Raw genomic sequence first — 20,940 nt, 5'->3', positions numbered from 1 at the left:
CTATATGAACACAATTTCAGAATACTTTTCACACAAATAAAGCCAAATATAAACAATTGGAAAAATATTAATTGCTCATGGGTAGGATGAGCCAATCCAATAAAAATGACAATTCTACCTAAATTAAGTTACTTATTCAGTACCATACCAATTAAACTACCAAAAAAGTATTTTATAAAGCCAGAAAAAAATAATAACAACATTCATCTGGAAGAATAAAAGTCAAGAATATCAAGGCAATCAGTGGGGAAAAAATGTGAAGGAAGGTGGCCTGGCTGTACCAGATCTTAAATTATATTACAAAAGGCAGTGATAATCAAAATAATCTGTTACTGGCTAAAAAACAGAATGGTGAATCAGTGGCATAGATTAACTACACAATACATGGTAGTAAATGATCATAATAATCTAGTGTTTGATAAATCCAAAGATCCAAGTTTTTGGGACAAGAACTCACTATTTCACAAAAACTGCTGGGAAAATTGGAAAGCAGTTTGACAGAAACTAGATATAGACCAACATCTCACGCCATATATCAAGATAAGGCCAAAGATAAGGAAAGAATTTGTGACCAAACAAAACATAAAGAGCATTGCAGGGTGTAAAATGGATAATTTTGATTATGTTATATTCAAAATTTTTTGCACAAACAAAATCAATGCAGACATGATAAGAAGGAAAGCAGAAAACTGGAAGGAAATTTTTACAGCAGTTTCTCTGGCAAAGGCCTCATTTCACAACTATATAGAGAACTGACTCAAATTTATAAGAATACCAATCATTCCCAATTGATAAATGATCAAAAGATATGAACAGGAAGGTTTTAGATAAAGAAATCAAAGCTACCTGTAGTCATCTTGAAAAATGCTCTGCTACTCTTGATTAGAGAAATGCAAATTAAAATAACTCTGAGATACCACCTCACACCTATCAGATTGGCTAATATGATAGAAAAGGAAAATGATAAATGTTGGTGGGGATATGGGAAAATTGAGACACTAATGCACTACTGGTAGAGTTGTGAACTGATACAACTATTCAGGAGAGCAATTTGGAACTATGTCCAAAGGGCTATAAAATCATGCATACCCTTTGACCCACATACTGTTACTAGGTCTGAATCCCAAAAAACTTTTTAAAAAAGGAAAAAGACTTATATGTATAAAAATATTTATAACAGCTCTTTTTGTGGTAGCAAAGAATTGGAAATTGAGGGGATGTCCAATTGGGAAATGCTGAACGAGTTGTGATTATAATTATGATTGTGATGGACTACTATTGTTCTATAAGAAGTGATGAACAGGATGCTTTCAGAAAAACCAGGCAAGACTTACATGAACTGATGCAAAATGAAGTGGGCAGAACCAGGAGAACACTGTACACAGTAACAGCGATACTGTATGATAATCAACTGTGAATGACTTATCTATTCTCAGCAATACAATGACCTAAGACAATTCTGAATGACTTACGATGAAAAATGTTATCCACTGCCAGAGAAAGAACTGATGGTGCCTGAATGCAGATCAAAGCATACTTTTTCTTTTTACTTTTTAAATTTTTCTTGGGGGGGTTTTTTTGGGGAGCAGAGTCTGTGTTTTCTTTCAGAACATGACTAATGTTTTGCATGATTGCACATGTATAACCTATATCAAATTGCTTGCCTTCTCAATGAGGGAGGAAGGAAAAAAGGAAGGAAGAAAATTTGGCATTCACAATTTTTTAAAAAACTATTTAAAATTGTTTTTACAAATTTTATAAAATTGGAAAATAAATATTTTTTTAAAATAATAATAATTTCTTATATTTAGGCAGCACTTCATAATTTTCAAAGCAATTACTATGTGTTTTCTCATTTGCTTACCAGTACACATCTATTTCCCATTTGTGCACAACAGTACAGAGTTTACTACGAAAACAATAGATTGACAGGTGTGATATAGTCACCTACATACATATTCTTTGTCTGGGTTTTGCTGGTTGTTTGGGTCAAAGCAGTTTATTAAAAAAGAAACAAATGGAAAAAAAAGTTTAAAAAAAAGCTACCTCTTAGAGACTCACCTTGAAACAACCCCATAAGTATTCGGGAAAGAGTCATAAAGACCAAGTGGGCACTGCTGATGTGGGAAAGCAATGGGGTGACAGCCGTGATGAAACCCCAGGCTGAGGCCGAGATCAAAATGACCTTGTCTCCTCCAATCCTGGAAGGGAGAGGAGATGGAATTTACATGGGAGGAAAAAGAGGGTGGCACAATCAAAGAAAGAGTAAGAAATGGAAGGAGACTACTCTCTTTTTTCCTCTCTTCTCTCTCAATCTCTCCTTTCTTCTCTCTCTCCACTCCTTTTTTCTCTTTCTTGTCTCCTTCACTCTCCTGTTCTTCTCTCTGATGTCCATCTTTCTGTCCATCTCTGTCTTTCTGTCTCTCCCTTCTCTCTCCTCCCTCCCTTCTACTTTCTGCCCATCTTCTCTCCTCTCTCTTGCTTTTCTCTTTCACTTCTGTCTCTTTCTCCCTCTCCTTCTTCCCTTTCCCCTCTCTTTTTTCTCTCTCTTCCCACTCTTTATTGTTTTTCTCTTTCTTACTCTTACTCTCTTCTACTTCTCTCTACCTTCTCTCACCTCCCTTTCCGCTTCTCCTCCTCTTTCTCCCTTTCCCCTCTTCCCTCCTTCTGCCCTGTGGTATCCTGTGGTTGAAATGACAAACGAGGAAATCTCAGATATATTGGGAACACTTGAATAAAGTGAGGCCATCTGAAGAAACTACCAAGACAATCATATACAACATGAATACAATAATGTAAGTAATAATGACATTAAAAGCATTTGAAATCTGATGAATTGTGATTCTCTCAGTCTTAGAAAAGTAGGAAAAGCACCTTCCTTCTCTTGGTTCCTCCTCTGTCCACCAGCATATATATACATGTATACATACATACATACATACATACATACATACATACATACATATATTTCCTTTACTACAAGGAAGGGGTTTAATATTCAGGGCAGGATTAAGGAATTAAGAGAAAATGACTGCAGCATAAAGAGAAGAGGTGACAATAAAACTTTTTTTTAAAGAGGAGCTGGAAGGGGGTACACAGTTGAAATGTTATAGCAGGTGAAGCCATCTTTTGTTCAGTCAATACCTCTAAACATCTAAACAAATCAGGTCAATCAGGAAATGAGAAAGCCTACAACTCTTCTGCCCTTTTATGTATTTAGGTCACTTCATGCATCCTTCCCTAACAAGATCTAAGAAACTATCTTTGGTCCCTTAACCTATAATTGCTCTAAATTATGAGGATAGCCTCTCTAATATGTCTTTATCTAGAATCCTTTCTTTCATTACAGTTTAAAAGGAAAATGACTACTTTTATTCTTAAAAAAAAAACCTTCCTGTCAAAACTTCCTTTCCTCTCCTGTTATATACTTCTGTTCCCTACCCCTTTTTTCCAACTTGATAAACATAAACCCAACTAAGACAAAGCTTCAGATGTCCTCATTCCCTAAAAAAATGTGGGGGAAATGGGGATTGGGTGAAAGAGAACCAGAATGAGGGAAGTCATCTCATGCCAAGCAATGGAACACCCAAAATGGGAAAATGTAAACTCACCGATCTCCAAGGTGGCCTCCCATGATCTGAGTTAGGCAGTAACCCCAGAAGAAGCTACTTAGCAAGATCCCAGACTGCTTCTTGTTCCATCCAAAATCTTCATTCATGGAGACAGCACAGATGGGCATAGTGACCCGGGCACAGTAAAGGAGACATGTTCCCAACAATAACATCACAGTCCAAACCTGGCATTCAGGCCTAGGAGAAGCAACAAGAAAATCAAGTCAGATTATTAGGACACCTCATCCAATTAAAAACAACTTGAATTGTTTTCTCTTTCACAAAGTAAGACATAAAAGATTAAAGTCACCTGATTTTTTTTCTTTAAAATAATGAAAAAAACAAACAAGAACCATCTCTATGGCACATAAAAATAAGACAAAGTGTATCTTCTGGGATTGCCTATTGGTTTATGTTGTTTCACAGGTTCTGTTGGCAGATCCAATTTCTAAAATATGAGCTGTGAGCTTTATCATCAATCACAAACAGATCAGGCAAATAGTAAAAGTCAGGGTAAACAGTTAATTGTCTGTAAGCAAACTATTAAACATACCATTTGAAGAAACCCTTTGAGAAAAGGAAAACTAGAGATTTATGTCTTTGTTAGGTCAAGAATGCATCATAAATCAAGTAGACATTATTTCTGGAACAAACACTCATTGGATCCTCCCCCTCACTGCTGAAAATCCAGAGTTTGCTATATTTAATTTCCATTTTAAGGAAGGTGACAGAAGCCAGAAAAATATAAAATTCTGGAAATCCATAAAGCAAAAAAAGAGAGAATGTATCCATGTAAAGAAACCTTAAAGGCACTAGTGGTTCCCAGGGGAAAAGGGTTCATTGCTTATGGAAAAAGGGAAATTGTTCAAGAAGTTTGCAAAGGTTAGTCACATGAAACTCATATGATCCTTGATTTGCACAACTTGGGGAATCAGAAGGGAATTCATAATAACCTAAAGGAACTGTCAGTGGGAAAAAGGAAGAACTGTCTCTGACAGAGGAAGGAGAGAGAACGCCATAACTATATTAAATTCTTAGTTATCACCATGGCAGAAAGAGAATTGAAATAGGAGTTAGGAGGCCTGCCTTTGCCACTAACTTACTATATTACATCAAATAACTGCTGTGTGTCTCAATTTATTTATCAACACAATGATGATAATGCTGCCTGCCTGCCTTAATCTTCCCAGGGGTTTTGTGAAGATTAGATATAATCATAGGACCACAGGATTTAGAGCTGGAAGGGACCTAAGCAACTGGAAAGGCAGCAGCACACAGTGAATAGATAAGGATGCTGGACTTGAGAGGCAAGAAGACCATGTTCGTTGACAGCCATTCCAATCTCTGAATCTGAAAAGCTGAGGAAGATGGGACATCTTGCTTTTTGAAGATAGAGGCTGGCTCTGTTTCATCTTTGTATTGTAATCCCAACACCCAACACCCAAAAAGCCCACTTAGAAAAATGTTTGCTAAATTAATATTTAATTTGGAAAAAATGGACTCAAATATTAGTCATACCTAACATTGCCACGGGTTACACAATTAGATATTTGCTTCAGAAAGATTACTTTGCCAGCTTGTTAGAGGATGGACTGGACTGGGGACAGACATGTGGCAAGCAGACCAGTGCAGCAGACCAAGCATGAGGTGATGAGGGCCTAGTGGTTGCCATTAAAAAAAATCATAACCTTTATTTATTTTGCACATATGTGGATATAATACAAATGTGTGTATATATATATAGTGTATACTTATACGTGTACATGTTGTCTCCCTTGATAGAATGTAAGTTTATTAACAGCAGAGACCATTTTTTTTGTCCTTGCATCCTCAGAGTATAGCACATGACTTAGTATATAGCAGATATTTATTAAGTGTTTGCTGAGTGATTATATTGCATATACAGGGTGGGTTTATTTTACAAAACAATAGGCACCTATGTTTTTAGACAACATGGTATTTTCTCAGGGGTCTCTCCTCTTCCAAAAGAGTCACCACCAAGTCTTCCTCAAGCTGTCCCTTTATATAAGTGGATGAAAACTTTCACATAACTGCTACTGAGTCTCAACAGCTCCCTTCTTACCCCACTTTTACCCTCCTTTCTGCTGTGCCCACTTTGAAGCCCAGATAGTTTGACTAGAACATTTCAGCTCTTTAGTAAATGCATTCCACTGTGAGTACTAGGTAAATATCTAAATATGAAGTGACACAGTAAGGATTGTTAGGTTAAAAAAAAAAAAGCTGGCCAGTTGAATACAAATCCTATGTGTCTGTGTAAAGTAGCAAACTGTTTCCAGCCCATCAAGTCTGGCTGGGAACTATAAGTTTACATGCACATTGTACCTTTATTTTCATCTACAAAATGCCCCCTCTCCCCATTGTGCGAGGTTCTGTTCAGAGGTGATCATTTGGTTTTCATCTGAGCTAAGCAGAATCTGGTTCAAATGAGGGCACCTGTTTAAAATTATTTGCCACACAGGCAAATATTCTACAGGCTAGAAGTACTATATGCTCAATAAAGAAAGAGTGAAAGTACAAACAAAAGCATATATTTTAGGAACCAGTTACTCTCATAGGATTTTATATCATAAAGAAAGCCGATGACACAAAGTTACAGGCTGTCATCAGCTATGAAGAGAAGTCGGTCTGGAATAATACTTTGTTTCTACCCTATTCCACCTCATCCTCCTAAAATTTAAGCCTAGAAACACCTTTGATAACTATAAAATAATAAAAATATATATAGATAAATAGAAACACAGAAAAGAAGGAAGGAAGGAAGGAAGGAAGGAAGGAAGGAAGGAAGGAAGGAAGGAAGGAAGGAAGGAAGGAAGGAAGGAAGGAAGGAAAGAAAGAAGGAAGGAAAGAAGAAAGGAAAGAAAAAAGGAAGGAAGAAAAATGTACTCCACTTAAAAAGGGGGGGGGAACCTTTTCAAATTCATGGCTATGTGATGAATTGATTATACCTACGATACAGATTCAAAAATCATGCTAGAATATTGGGCTTCAACATATATAATATAGGCACTCCGGAAAGGTCAATGAGAAAAAAAATATGAAAAAAGTAGATGTTTATCTATTTATGGCAGAGTGGAAAGAGTATTGGATTTGAAATCAGAGGACCAGTGTTCAAATTCTGGCTCTGCTTCTTATTTACCTTGATGACTTGGGCAAGTCACTTTGCTCTCTGGGCCTTTGTTTCCTCATCTGTAAAATAAGGAGATTGGACTAGATGATCTCTGAGATGCCTTTCAGATCTAAATATTTGGGTGAGGAGTCAGATTAGATTATCACAAAGGCTCAGAGAGTCACCTCAAGGCTGGAATCCTTGAGAGAGCCAGGAAGAATATTGGAAAATGAATTAGATTGAGAGTGAGGAGACCTGCCATTTACCAGCTCTGTGACTTTGAGAAGGTTGTTTAGCATCTTTGGACCTGAGTTTCCCCATTTGTAAAATGTGCTCATTGAACTAGTTGATATCTAATATTCTTTTCATCTCTGAAATTCAATAATATGTATACAATAAATGGCATTAAGAAATCAGTCCATTCAGAGGTGCTTTTAAGCAAAAGCCACACGGGTGAAAAAAGAGATGCCAATTTGAAATTCCTTTTGGAAAAATCACCAAAAAAAAAGGTCAGAAAAGTAGATCCATGGAACACATTGCACAAACAAAATATGGAAATAAAGACAGTGGCTCAATGTTTAGTAAGTTCAAGAACATAAACTAAAGGGCTCCCTATCTGACAAAAACTCCTTCATAAAATGGAAAGTAGTTTGACAGAAAATAGTATTAAACTATCATCTTACATCATATTCCAGAATAAGCTCCAAATAAATAAGATCTAAGCATAAAAGGTAACAGAATTCAAAATTAAAAGAGAATTGAAATAGTTATCCTTCACAACTATAGTTAAGGTAAGGCTTCATAGGCAAAGAAGGGTTAGAAGATATCAAAAAAGACAAAAGACAATTCCAAGCATATAAAATGTAAAAGCACTGCATGAAGTCGATGCTACTCAAATAAGAAGAGAACTTATTGAGTGAGAAAAAATTTTTGCATCAAATAACTATTTTATTGGATTGAGATTGAACCTGTTATTTCATAAATAAAGGGAACTGAAGGATGAGGAAACTCCCTTGGCCCCTGTAAGTTGCTATCTTCCCTATTTACAATCTTATCAAGTTGCCTAGAGTGTGTGACTTCGCCAGTGTCACACGGTCAGAGTCAAGGACAGAACTTGAACTCAGATCTTCCTGACTCCCAGGCTAGATCTCTGTTTACTAGTCCATGCTGCCTCTAGTAAGTCTGATATGCAAGATATACAAGAAATTGACACAAACGTATAAGCATTCCCCTAATCTAATCCACTAATCTTAGTTATCAAAGGAAAAAAGTTTTAAAAATAAGAAATTCAAATAAACAATTATAAGACACGATTCTCCAAATTATTAATAAGAAGTATATAAATTAAAACAACTCTGAGTTTTCACCTCACACCCTTCAAACTGTCAAAGGTGATAAATAGTAGAAAACTAGTCAGGGCAGCTAGGTGGCACAGTGGATAGAGCACCAGCCCTGAAGTGAGGAATACCTGAGTTCAAATTGGTCTCAGACCAAACATTTGACACTTACCAGCTGTGTGACCCTGGGCAAGTCACTTAACCCCAACTGCCTTAAAAAAAGGAAAAAGGAAAGAAAACTAGTCTATGTTGAACTATGGTATAAAAACAAGAAGCTGCAATAAAACTTTTTAAAAGAAATGAGTGAAAATTATTTTTGAATAGAAAAGATAGCTTCACAACCCCAATCTCACCATCCCTATCACAGAGAGATACTTTAGTCTACTAAGAAAACCTTGAAAACCAGAATAGTCCAATATTGTTCAGAACTCAAAAGTTCCATTTCTTAAACAGGATGGGTAGTTCAATTCCAAATCCAAACCAAACAAACAAAGCCGAAAGCATATAATCTCTATGCTCCACTCCCAAAGTTAATTGAGAGACTAGAGAAGAAAGTTAAGGAAGAAAGAGGTAGAATGCAGATTGCTGTTAACAGTGACTGGGCCTTCTCTCTATTTACAAGTCTTCCTCAATGGTGTACCTAGCTCCCAGTTTCTCCCACCATGAGGGGCCATCTTTACCTAGCTACGAAAATAACATTCTTAAAACACAGATATGATCATGTTATTCCTCTACTAAAAAAAAAAAGTGGTTCCCTATTACCTATAGGATTACAATGCAAACTCTTTAGCCTAACATTCAAGTTTCTCCACCATGTGACTCCAACTTACTTGTCCAGCTTTATTTCTTATTATTTCCCCATCATGTACTTATTCCTAGTAAATTGGACTATTTCCTAAACATTCCATTGGCAGTTTCCATGAATTTGCCCGAGTTATTTTGCAAACTGGAATGTACTCTTTCTTCATCAATACCTGTCAGAATTCTTTAAGGTTCAGCTCAGTGTTCTATTTCTTTAGCAAAAATCTCTGTGGTCCCCTCCAATTGTTACTAGTCCCAATCTCCCCAAGTAACTCTGCATTATATTTATCTGTGTATGTTTTATATCCCACCTTGTAGAACAGAAGTTCTTTGAGGGCAGAGCCTGTGTAATTTTTAGTTTTGTATCCCTAGTGCCTACCTATAAATATTTGTTGAATCTATTTTAACTTTTGGAATTGAGGTTCCAATTTTCTTTCTCTTGAGGACTGATTGGCTAAGGAAGTTCAAGGTTGTAAATGTAATAACAGAGTCCAAATGATCCAAGTAAAACATTTCCTTTTGCTTGAATATTCCAATACAAAAAAAAAACTTTCTTTCAGGGCTGGCTAGAACCTAAAATTCAGCCATGCAACTGGTCAGAGATTTCTGTTCTCTTTTATCTACAGCACTGTTGTTTCCTGGACCTTGCACTTTCTGTCAACAGCATGATTGGAAGAGAACATGACAACTGCCAGAGAATACTATGGTCAATTTAAGTCCTGCTCCACAAACAAGTAAAGTGGTGATACAGTGAGGGCAGTAAATGCAAAACTGCTGGCCAACCCAGGTGAAGTCAGGTGAAGTTGCAGGTGAAGTCAATTTCATTCACTAGAGTGAGCTCGTCACAGGACACACCTTCCACCATTTACTTTGGTCCTAGATTAACGACCTCAGTCTACAGGGTATTCTCTTCCTTCATCCTCCTTCATCAATTCTCCTTTCGGATAGTAGCCTCCTGATCTCACTTCAATGTCAAAGAAAAAAAAGTAATACTGTACTCTGAATTTTAGGCATGTCTGCTAGAAAAAATTTCATTTAATTTAACATTTATCTACTATCCAAGCTATGTCTAGCCAAACTGATACAGTCTCCCCATGCCCTTGGATATGCCCCTCCTCCAAGAGGGTTTGAGGTAACATTTATAGGAACTCAAAAAAGAAAAATTCATTGTATATTAAAATACAGTTTGGGGTTAATATTTCTGAACAGTTCCTCATACAGGTAGAACAATTATTCATTATTCCAATTCCTTCTTTTTTATATATAAATTAATTTATTTTTAGTTTTTAACATTTACTTCCATAAGATTTGAGTTTTAAATTTTCTCCCCCAACCTCCCCTCTTCTCTCCCCAAGACAGCATACCTATACATTAAACATATTTTCACATTAGTCATGTTGTAAAGAAGAATTGGAATTCCAAAACTTTCTTTAGGCACTCCCTTCAAGGAATGAATGGAGAAGGATGGATCATAGCACCATTACTTCAGGGGATGGGAAAAGACAATGACATGAATCAGACAAGAGGTATTCTTTGCTAAGAGTTTGGTTTCTCCTCTTTATCTATTTCCCTAAGCAAGGCTGTTTATTCTCAACCTCTTACCCACCTTTAGAGGAAGAGAGGAAGTGTGGAAAGGGCTATTAGATTAGAGAAATATCATTTCTTAATATTGTTAGAAAAGTTGAAAAGGAGGTTTTTAATAAGCTTTCACACCAAGGAATTCTGCACTGGGAATGGAATTATCAAAGGTCCCACCACAGCTTCCTCTAAACTAGAGAATAACATTCTGTTATCCTTGATTGCTATGACTAGTGAGTTGGCACCAAGGCCTGCTGCTCCTTTCTCAATCTCCTCCGACCACAGAGACGATGAGAGATAGCTGCCTCAAGTAATAGGTGGTTCAATTGTCTTGGAGTTAAAGATTGTGACCTTAAGTGAGGGGCAAGCCTACTACTTCTACTCTCCTTTGGATCCCTTTTTGCCCTGCCAGTAGCAGGCACTCAGGAAGTACAATTGACTCTTTTTGTAAATAACCTGAAAAGGATTGAAGAACTTCTAATATTTTCACATTTGGTTGGCTGTAAACAATTAGGACAACAAAAGCTGCTGCCTTCACGGTGTCAAAGTGGAAAGCATACACAATGGGGACCTGGGTCCTAAATCTGTCACTAACAACCTGAATGACCATAAGTTAATCATTTCTCTGCAGGCTACAGTTACTTCACCTGTAAAATGAGCATAATAGTGTTTACCCTAACTAGCTCAGAGGGGTGTTATAATGATCAAACAGCAATACCAGATGTTGAAGCAGCTTGAATCAATTAATCAATCATCAAGCATTTATTAAGTGACTACCACGTGCCAGGGATAGGTGGTAGAGATACAATGACAAAAATAAAATACTTACCCTCAAGTACCTTAAATTAAATAACATGTACTTATTTAATAAGATATAAAACTCATTCAAAGTAATACAAAGTCATACCTACCTCTTCCCCCCAGAACACTAGCAGCCTCATACAGGAGGTGATGCTTGGAGCCAAGCATGGAAGGAAACCAAGGATTTTAACAGGTGGAGGTAAGGAAGGGGCATATTCCAGGCACGAAGGACAGTCTGTCCAAAAGTACAGAGAAGGTAGAATGTTGTGTGTGAGGCACAGAAAATAGGCCAGTTAGGTGTGACTACCTGGTATAAACTTGGGCCAGCAATGTGTAGTAAATGTGGAAAGGTAAGCTACATACAGCCAGATTTTGAAGAGTTTTAAATGCCAAACAGAGAAGTTTGAATTTTAGTCTAGAGGTAATGGGGAGTCAGTGGAGCTGTTTGAGCAGAAGAGTGGCATGGTCAGACTTGCACTTTACACATATAATTTTTTGGCAACTGTGTTAGGTTGATGAGACGAAGAGGTGAGAGCCTTGAGAAAGGGAGGCCAAGCTACTGAAACAGTCCAGACAAGAGATGATTGAAGTCTCAAACTAGGATCCTGGGAGTAGAGAAAAAGGATGGATGCAGGAGATATTGTGCTGGTAGAATTTATAATACTTGGCAGCTGACTAGATGTGTGGGGTGAGAGAGGAGTCAAGGGTGACTCTTAGACTGTGAATCTGGGTGACTAGAAGGATAGTAGTGCCCTCAACAGAAATAGGAAAGTTAGGAAGAAGAGCAGGTTTAGGGGGAAATGTAATGAGTTCTGTTTTAGACAAATTAAGTTTGTGATTCCTAGGGGCCATTCATTTTGGGTGATGCAGTACTAAAGTTCAGAAAAGAGCCTAGGGCTGGATATGTAGATCTGGGAGTCATTTGCATATAGATGATAATTGAATCCACAGAAGTTGATGAAACCTATAAGCTGCTATACAAATGCATTGTGGTACTGGCATCACAAGATCATAGATTTAAATCTGGAGTGGACATCAAAGGCCATCTAATCCAACTCCCTTCTTTTACGGATGAGGAAATGTGCCCAAAGTAATTAAATGACTTGCTCAAAATCTCATATAGCAAGTGATAATGCTGGGATTTGAATAGAGGTTTCTAACTCCAAATCCAATGTTCCTTCCCCTTTATGATGCTGCTTTTTTTTTAACAAATATTTATAATTTACTAAATAAAGCAAATCTTTTTTTTTAAATAAAGCAAATCTTAAAGACAATACTTAGGACAGAATTAAATGTTTCATTCACACTTTGTGCATGAAACACCCAGGACCTATGAGATGAAATGAACGATTTACAGGGATTATCACAAAGCCCTGTAAACTGTCATATACTACTGCTTCAGGAATAAGCTATGTCACGTTCCACCTTGGGAACCCTACAATTGTGAAACAAAAGTGGTGAAATGAAGACAGTGGATAATCTGCCCAGAATCTAAATTATGCCTCAAAATACAACTCCACTGCCTTTAATTGGTTACTGGAAGAGAAAAGTCTGCCTCAGTTATGATGTGTAAACAGCAGCTGCCCATTCATTCTTCAACTGTCATTCTTTTTCCTCCCAATATACCTTTATTGCTCTTTCATAATTCATGTGTACTTTACTCATTTATGCTTTGTCACTTGTTTTGCCATTTTAATTTTATTTTGAGGGCTTTTCTTTAATGTATTGTCTGCTTTTCATTTCTGTATCAGTCTTCTAGAACCATTCCTACCCTCATCACTATCCTAATTAAAACGTGAATGTTGCATCTAACTCAATTTTCTAAAACTCATTTTTGTGAGTCTTGGGTTTGTTTGTTTAGAGTGTGTGTGTTTTGGGAAGGATGATTTGTAACTCATTTTGAAAACCCCCTCTGTAAAGCTTCTCTTTACCCACAGTGCCTGGTGTGTGGTAGGCACTTAAAAATGCTTGAATTGGATTGAATTGGTTCTTTTTACTATATAAAGTCTTCATTTTTCTGACACACAGAGAAGTTAAACAACTTTCTGTGGTTATAGCTAGATCAGTACAATTCCCAGGATCTGTCTTGGAACCTAAGTGTCTCTTCACAGAGAAAGTATTTAGAGTGTAGCAAGGTGCTGAGGGCTCTTCAGTGGAATTCAACACCAAACATTTCATCTAGAATTCATAGACTCTAAAAGGGCCAGAAAAGACCCTTAGAGATCAATCTCCCTCATTTCACAGGTGAGGAATCTAAGGTAAAGGGAGGAAAAATAACTTGGTGAAGGTCTCACAGTAAACTGCAAAGACTAGATTTGTATCCAGGTCAATCCACTACTCCTTTCAATAACTTTCTGCAATTTAACTTTTTAGTCTTATCTCTCACAGCTTACTTAACCCTCTGTAAAATGAGAGTATATATAAATGTTATATATATATTATATATACATATATATAATTTCTCAGGGTTGTGAGAATCTAATGACATAACAACATGAAAAGGACTTAGCAAATCTTTTTTTTAAGGCAGTTGGGGTTAAGTAACTTGCCCAGGGTTACACAGCTAGTAAATGTCAAATGTTTGGTCTGAGGTCAAATTTGAACTCAGGTCCTGTGCTCTATCCACTGCACCACCTAACTGCCCGCCCTCCCTCCCCCACTTAGAAGATCTGAAAGGTTATTCTTTCACTCACACTATCCGAAACTCGCTCAGAGTAGTGTTTTATCTGTACCAGCAAAGCCCCTTTCTACACTAAGTACTAAAAACTGTTTTTTAAAAAAAATTCGTTTACATATTTACACATATAATGCATACATGTATAAATGTGTATAGTACACATATAACATATGTGTGTATATACGTGTATCTATGCATATACGTGTGTTTACATATATACATATATGCACATATATAGAATTCAAGTTAAGTCATTCTCCAGAAATGTCTGCCCCTCACCCCTTCTACCTATCTATCTTTCAGAGGTTTGGGGTCCCAGAAGGTTTAAGCCTAGTAATTTTGCCCTCTCCCATTTTCTGCTATTTGCTTATCCCAAAAGGAGTGTACCAAGCCCCCAGGGTCATCTGGGAATAAAGGCCAGTTTGAGGAGCTGTCTGCATATAAATCTGTTGGGAGAGTAATTTTTGTAGGGTGAAAACAAACAAACAAACAAACAAACAAAACCCTCTACAAAACAAAGTTAAAGGAATTACTCCCCAGGGTTAATAATTGCCCAGGGCTCACACCTGTAGCTTTGCCACTATTTACATATTAATACCCTACTCTCTCCCAACGCGCACACACACTCTTTCTCTTCTAAAACTGTTACCCAGAAAACCATGACTTTTAAAACTACAGGGAAGAGAGGGCCTCAAAGGTCGGAAGGAGGCCAAGAGATAAACACTTCAGGCACTGGGCTGGTTCTTCCTACCTGGACCAATAAGTCTCCGCGCTGACATCTCTCTTCATCTTTTCAGGACAAGGTGCTTTGGACCCTAGCGGCGGTTGGAGCGACAACTGATGTTGGTGCTGATGGTGACAGTGGTGATGGACCGGTGAGGCCCCCAGTTTGCAATGCCCTGAGGCCATAGTCCCCTGGGGGAATGGAAGCAAGCTGGAGAAGCTCCTCTACGGATCTGCAGGGATGACTCGGGGGCGTTGTCCCATGACAGCAAAGCTGTATGTTGGCATAGCCAAGTCCAGCGAGCGTCCCAGGTAGTTTGCGGAGGACCAGTATATCTCCCGGGAGGCTGGGGCGGGGGGGGGGGGGAAGAAAGGTTGGGGACGGGCCGGCCAGTGCCCGGAGGTGCCAGCCCAGGACCAGCTCGGCCGCCGAACCGTCTCGTCCGCCTTCTGACACTCCCCCAGAATCTCGCGGGTCCGGTCCGGAAAGTGAGCCAGACTCCAGGGGAGCGCCGCGTCAAGTCCACGTGTCAGTCAGAGCCGCTCTTCCTGTCCGGGCGTTTCCAGGACGTGTCTCCCCCTGAACTGCCACAGCTGCAAAGTCCGGTTGGGCGGGGCTCCCTGCCAACTGGCTGCCTGGCTCACTCCAGCTTCTCAGCATCCACCTTCGGGGACAGCCAGCTCCAATGCGTTCCTGGGCTGAGCTGGGGAGCAATGAAGGGGCAGAGAGGACTGGGCCGTTTGGGGGGGAGGGGGAGGAATACGAGGAAGAGGCGTTCTATCCGCTGGCTGGCACGTTGCTGCAATTTCATAACTTGAAATATTCAAGAGCCCAAGCTGGTCTGTTTGCTTCCCCTCTGAAAGATGAGTTCGGGGACCGGGCCAGTAGGCTTGTAGCTGTAAGTGCCTAGCTCTAGATCTTCGGTGAGTGGGTTGCTTGTTTTAACTCAGTTTCTGTTACACGGTATTTGTTGAGGAGTTCAGGAAACAGCCTGGGGTGGGGAGGTGGGGGTGGAGGGCGAACAAAGTGGGGAAAGCAGGAGTTGCTGCAGAGAGGACTTCTAAGTCACCGAGTGACAGGAACATCCCTCATTTACCAGTGCCAGTATGGGAACTTGAGACGAGGAAAAACGGTGGAGAGAATCTAAAGGTCTTTCCTTCTAAGAAAGGGCTACTTTTTTTTTTTAATGTGATTTCACCGCTGTAGAGAGCCGCCTTTTTCTTTGGGCTTACCTAGTGCTTTCTAAAGTTCATTAAGATAGTCACATTTTTGCATTATGAGATTTTTTAAATGGCACAAGAACAATTTCCTCTTTTATTAGATATCACTAAATACTGAAAAAGAGGTCCGCTTTTGCTGAGGTTCTCTCTCCGCCCTCCGGGGTGGGGCGGGGGCAAGACGAGGACCTGTTACTTCATTGGTGCCGGGAGCTCCAGATGAGGACGTCCCTCCATCAATCTAGATCAGCACCTTCTCTGAAACTTCAGGTCTCGGAGTGGTTAAGGGATTTGCCCTGAGTCACAAAACCAGTGTGCACTCATATTTGAATCCAGGTCTGCCTAACTACCCACATTATACTGCCTCTTCCCCTTAAAAAAAAAGAAAAAAGCAAATATTTGCATTGTACTGTCGTCTGCCTCTGTGGATCCTTAAGCCACTGAATATTGAACTTTCCTGGAAGATTTATGCTGGGAGAGAAAAGCAATTCCCATTGTCCTTAACTAATCGCATGGCTTATAGCTAATAAAGTTTTACAAACACCTGTATGTTTTTAAGATAGCTAGTTTCATGGGCAGCTCAGATGTCAGCAACAGAAAAACTGCCAGACCTCAGGCAAAAATGTGAAGTTTCCCATGTCAGTCACCTACTCCAGTTTTCCAACCATTTCAATTATCCCTCCAAAGATATTCGGTATAAGATCTGTAGAAGTTGATAATGAATGAAAATGACATTCCAAAACCATTATCAATGCAACATAACATCTGAATTATTTCTCCACCTTTATCTATCAGCTCCTTGTGGCAAATGTTGCCACAGCTTGGAAGGTTGAGTTATTTTAATCCAACGAGTAGCAGTTATATAGACAGAAGTTCTCGAGTTGCAGTTCATAGTTGGTTTCCAAATATTAACATTAACATACCATTTGTACTGAGAACTGATACAAAATTTCTTTAAAAAATACAAGTATAAGGTAAAAATGGGTTTCTTGCAATGTGTTATTAGTGATTATTTAGCAAAACCAGTTATCAGCTAATTAGGGTTTATTTGAAAACAACATCATCCCTCTCTTTAGTTCTGTTCTTTGCTCCTTCCTATTGTTTGCCTATAATTTGTCAAAAATGGGTCTCTGTACAGAAATTTATTTAGGAAGGTGGTGCTAATATAAAAATTAGAAGTACCTGCTGATTACACCTTAATCATGCACTTTCCTCATGTTATCATTCATTTCAAAAACCTCTACCCTTTTAAAAATCCGTAACAATAGGCATAATTATTAAGATCTATCATGGTGGGGTTTTCTCAGAAAGAATAAAAACAAAAACCTTTGTAAGTGCCTTATTTTCTGTATACTCATTTATCACTCCCTCTAGGCTATACGGATAGATGTTCAATAAACAGAAAAATGCTCAATAACTATTTACTAAGTTACAACTGCCTCTGTTGTTATTAACAGTAATAAATTATAAGTTGTCAGATTAAAGCAGCAAAATTAACTTTTGGGAACTAGGTAATTATTTTGTTCTTACACAACTATCCAGTTTTGACAAGCTGAGTAGAAGAAAATGAATATAGGGTGCAGGAGACCAGAAATAAAAGGATTATAATGAAATGCCATCATAAAATAACACTGAAATTCAGAAAAGAAAAAAAAAGATCAGATCATATAAATTCGGTACAATTAATGTGATCTGTACACAGAACAAACTCCTGTTTTTGCACTAACTATGGATAGTATTTTACTTTTCAAAATAGTTTCATATGCATTATTTCAACCACCACCAATGGCTGGGTATTGCCTGTTTTAAAGATTAAACCTAGAATCTAATCACAATTCCAAGCACCCAATGTCAGACTCAAGTTAGTGGTAGAGCTGAAATTCAAATCTTTCTCCAGCAGTACCTAGATTTTGCTACTGGACTAGAAAGACTACTACAAAATGAATATAATGCCTTTCCTTACCCCTGATGGAGACATACATTTCTATATAAGGATTTGTTTTTTCCTGTAGATTGGTTTATAAAAAGTTCCCAAAGTCTTTATCAATTTTTTTTTAAACTGAAAGCTACTTCATAGAAAAAGTTTATTCAGATTGAGCTCAGGCAGATTCACAAATATAAATCAGTCCAGTGTTTTATTGATAGCCTAATCAGCTACAGTTCCTAATTAAGTTCTTTATGCCTAATTTTAACCATAAAAAACATTTTACTTCCATGAATTCTGAATTTGGAATAGAGGATCTTGGAAAATAAAAGGGACAATTTTGATTACATAAAATTTAAAAAAGGTTTTATACAAACAAATCTAATGCAGATAAGATTAGAAAGTTAACTGGGGACTAAAATCTTTGCAGCAAAATTTCTCAGATAAAGGCCTAATTTCAAGGATATATAAGGAACTAATTTAAATTTATAACAATGAGTCATTCTCCAGTTGGTAAATGGTCCAGAGATATGAACAGGCAGCTCTCAGGGAAAGAAACAGAAACTGTTTCAACATACTCATTCATAAGAGGTAAGAGGTAATGCTCCAAATCCCTATTAGAAAAATACAAATTAAGACTACTTTGAGGTTCCACCTCATGCCTATCAGATTGGTTAGCTGACAAAAAGGGAAAACGACAAATATTTAGGAGTCTGGGGAAAAAAAGGCACATTGATGCAATGTTGGTGGAGCAATGAAATTGGTACAGCTATCCTGGAAAGTAGTTTGGAACTATGCCCCAAAAGTTACTAAACTGATCCAGTTATACCACTGCTAGACCTATGCCTCAAAGAGATCAAAGATGAAAAGGACCTGTTTGTACAAAAACATTTACAGCAGTTCTTTTTGTAGAAGCAAAGAATCAGGAACTAAGGTGGTGCCCATCAACTGAAGAATGAATCAACAAAATATGGCATATGAATATAATGGAATATTGTACTTTGAGAAATTATGAAAGTTCCAGAGAAACATGAGAAGATGTAAAAGTTGATTCTGAGTGAAATGAGAATCAAAACAATTTATATAATATCACTGCAAAAATGAACAGCTTTAAAAGATTTAAGAACTCTAATTAGTGCAATGACCAACTACAATTCCAGGAAATTCCAGTAATGATGCATGCTATACATACATCTTGACAGAGAGGTGATACACTAAATATTGAGAATGATACATTTTTGGGTATGACCAACACAGAAACTTGTATTGCTTGATTATGTACTGTTGTTACAAGGGCTTTCTTTTTCATTCTTCTCCCCCCCCCCCCGCCGCCCCCCCCACCTCCCCACACCAAGGTGGGGAGAAAAAAAAAAGCTTGATAATTTGAAAAGTATTGGTCATGAAAGTGTTGTAGCATAAACTACTTACTGTACCTATGTCGAGACCTCATTCTAAGAAACAAAATGCAGTTGTGGTACAATAGCCTAGAGTACTGCATTTGCAGTAGGACGGCATGGGACAAATCCTAGCTCTGCTGACCCCAATATAAAATGAATTCCTTGAGTGCAGGATCTATTTTCTTTGTTATTGTATACCTAGCCCCTAGTATGCCTTTTCCATAGTAGGTGCTTAATAAATATTTGAACTTAAAATTTGTGATAGCATGAATATTTGAATGACTTTGGATAAGTCACTTTGTCTCACAGTCTAGTAACTTGTAAAATGAGGGTACTTAGAAACAATAAATAACATTTAAAATGGTTTATAAACATAAATTGATATATAAACCTATTGCTTTATGTCAGCTATCTTACTTTAGTCTTCAAATCACCCTTTAGCAGAAGTATTAACAGCCACTTGAGAGAGATACTGGTATGGAACTCCTGATTTCAAAGATTTGTGATTGAAGGGAACCTGGGAGGAAGTGGGTAGTTGTCTAAAAGACTCAACCTTCTACCTCTCAGTCAGCATCCCCAACAATTGATCATCCATTCCACTACTTGAAGACCTTTACAGAGGGAAAACTACTTCCCTCTAAACAGCCCATTCCACTCCTAAACAACTGTAATTATTATGTTATTCTTTTATCAAGGACAAATTTACCTCTCCAACATGTGTCCCTGTTAGTATTTTCTTGGGGCCTGGAACTTAGTCTTGGTTGTCAGTAAGGTAGTTTATTTTATAGGAGTCACCTTTAGGTCCTTCAAGCTTTCTTTCCTAATAGGTGCTATAGCCAAATGATTTTCATGCTGTTCACAGCCATTCATTGGTTTTTATGAATTATTCAATATTGTGACCGATAAATCCCATTTGATTGTCAAAGTGTCTAAAGTCCCAGTGGGATAGTTTATTTCTATTTCGTGAGCAAAGACTGGATCTTTAAAACCAAAAATCTACAAAAAAATTAAACAAGTTTTAAAAGCATGTTTCTAAATTTCAAAAAATGGGCAAGAATACATAGAATAACCAGTACACATATATTATTGCTACTGGATAAAGTAGCAATACTGGGTCAGGAATATCATCTTTGTAGATGAAATGCAGTGCATATTTTCTATTGCTTCCCTCCCCACTCCTAAATTAATTTTGCTTTGCCCTCTATAAAGTGATTTTTTTCATCTGGATTTCCCCACCCTTGCAGCACATCAGGTCTACTGCCCTATTTACAACAGAGATTCTTAACATAGTGTTCATATAGTTTTTAAAGTATTTTTATAACTACATCAGTATAATTTGGTTGTCTTTGTAATCCTATGTATTTTAATTCATGCATTTGAAAACATTATTCTGAGAAGAGATCCACAGGCTTCCCCAGACTACCAAGGGGATTCATGTACAAAAAAAGGTTAGGAACCCTTAATTTACAACCATAGTCTTTAAAAAAAAAACTTTTAAGCTACTGATATAACCTTAAGACAAACTTGTCTTACAACTAACTCAAAAGGAATTATATACTTAAAAGGTTAAGAATTGCCATACTGGGTCAGAAAAACAGTCCATATAGTCTAGGATTCTATTGTTACATAAGCAAAAAATCCACATCATAATCCAAAGTTTGGATATGATTATCAGTAACAATAAGTTACACTTATTGGAATAACAAAATTATACAGCAATATGCAATGAGAGAAATTATCAAAAGA

The 20,940-nt window shown here is 37.6% G+C and overlaps 1 protein-coding gene across 2 annotated transcripts in view; it reads right to left on the bottom strand.

Moving 5' to 3' along the window:
• Nucleotides 1-15,917, bottom strand: part of SLC17A9 (solute carrier family 17 member 9) — a 34,771-nt gene extending 18,854 nt beyond the window's left edge. For both annotated transcript variants that reach the window (XR_013484700.1, XM_020981555.2), the window contains exons 1-3: nucleotides 14,684-15,917; nucleotides 3,612-3,809; nucleotides 2,062-2,201 (exon numbers count right to left, since the gene is read on the bottom strand). Coding sequence is in view for 1 of the 2 variants with exons in the window: in XM_020981555.2 (XP_020837214.1) it covers nucleotides 2,062-2,201; nucleotides 3,612-3,809; nucleotides 14,684-14,841 (496 nt within the window). In the remaining variant the exon portion in view is untranslated. The remainder of the gene's footprint in view (nucleotides 1-2,061; nucleotides 2,202-3,611; nucleotides 3,810-14,683) is intronic.
• Nucleotides 15,918-20,940: the final 5,023 nt, after the last annotated feature.

Source organism: Phascolarctos cinereus, unplaced genomic scaffold (assembly GCF_003287225.1).
Source record: "Phascolarctos cinereus isolate Bilbo 61053 unplaced genomic scaffold, phaCin_HiC Scaffold_2;HRSCAF=192, whole genome shotgun sequence".
Taxonomy (NCBI): domain Eukaryota; kingdom Metazoa; phylum Chordata; class Mammalia; order Diprotodontia; family Phascolarctidae; genus Phascolarctos; species Phascolarctos cinereus.
This window is presented reverse-complemented; position numbering and strand designations above follow the sequence as displayed.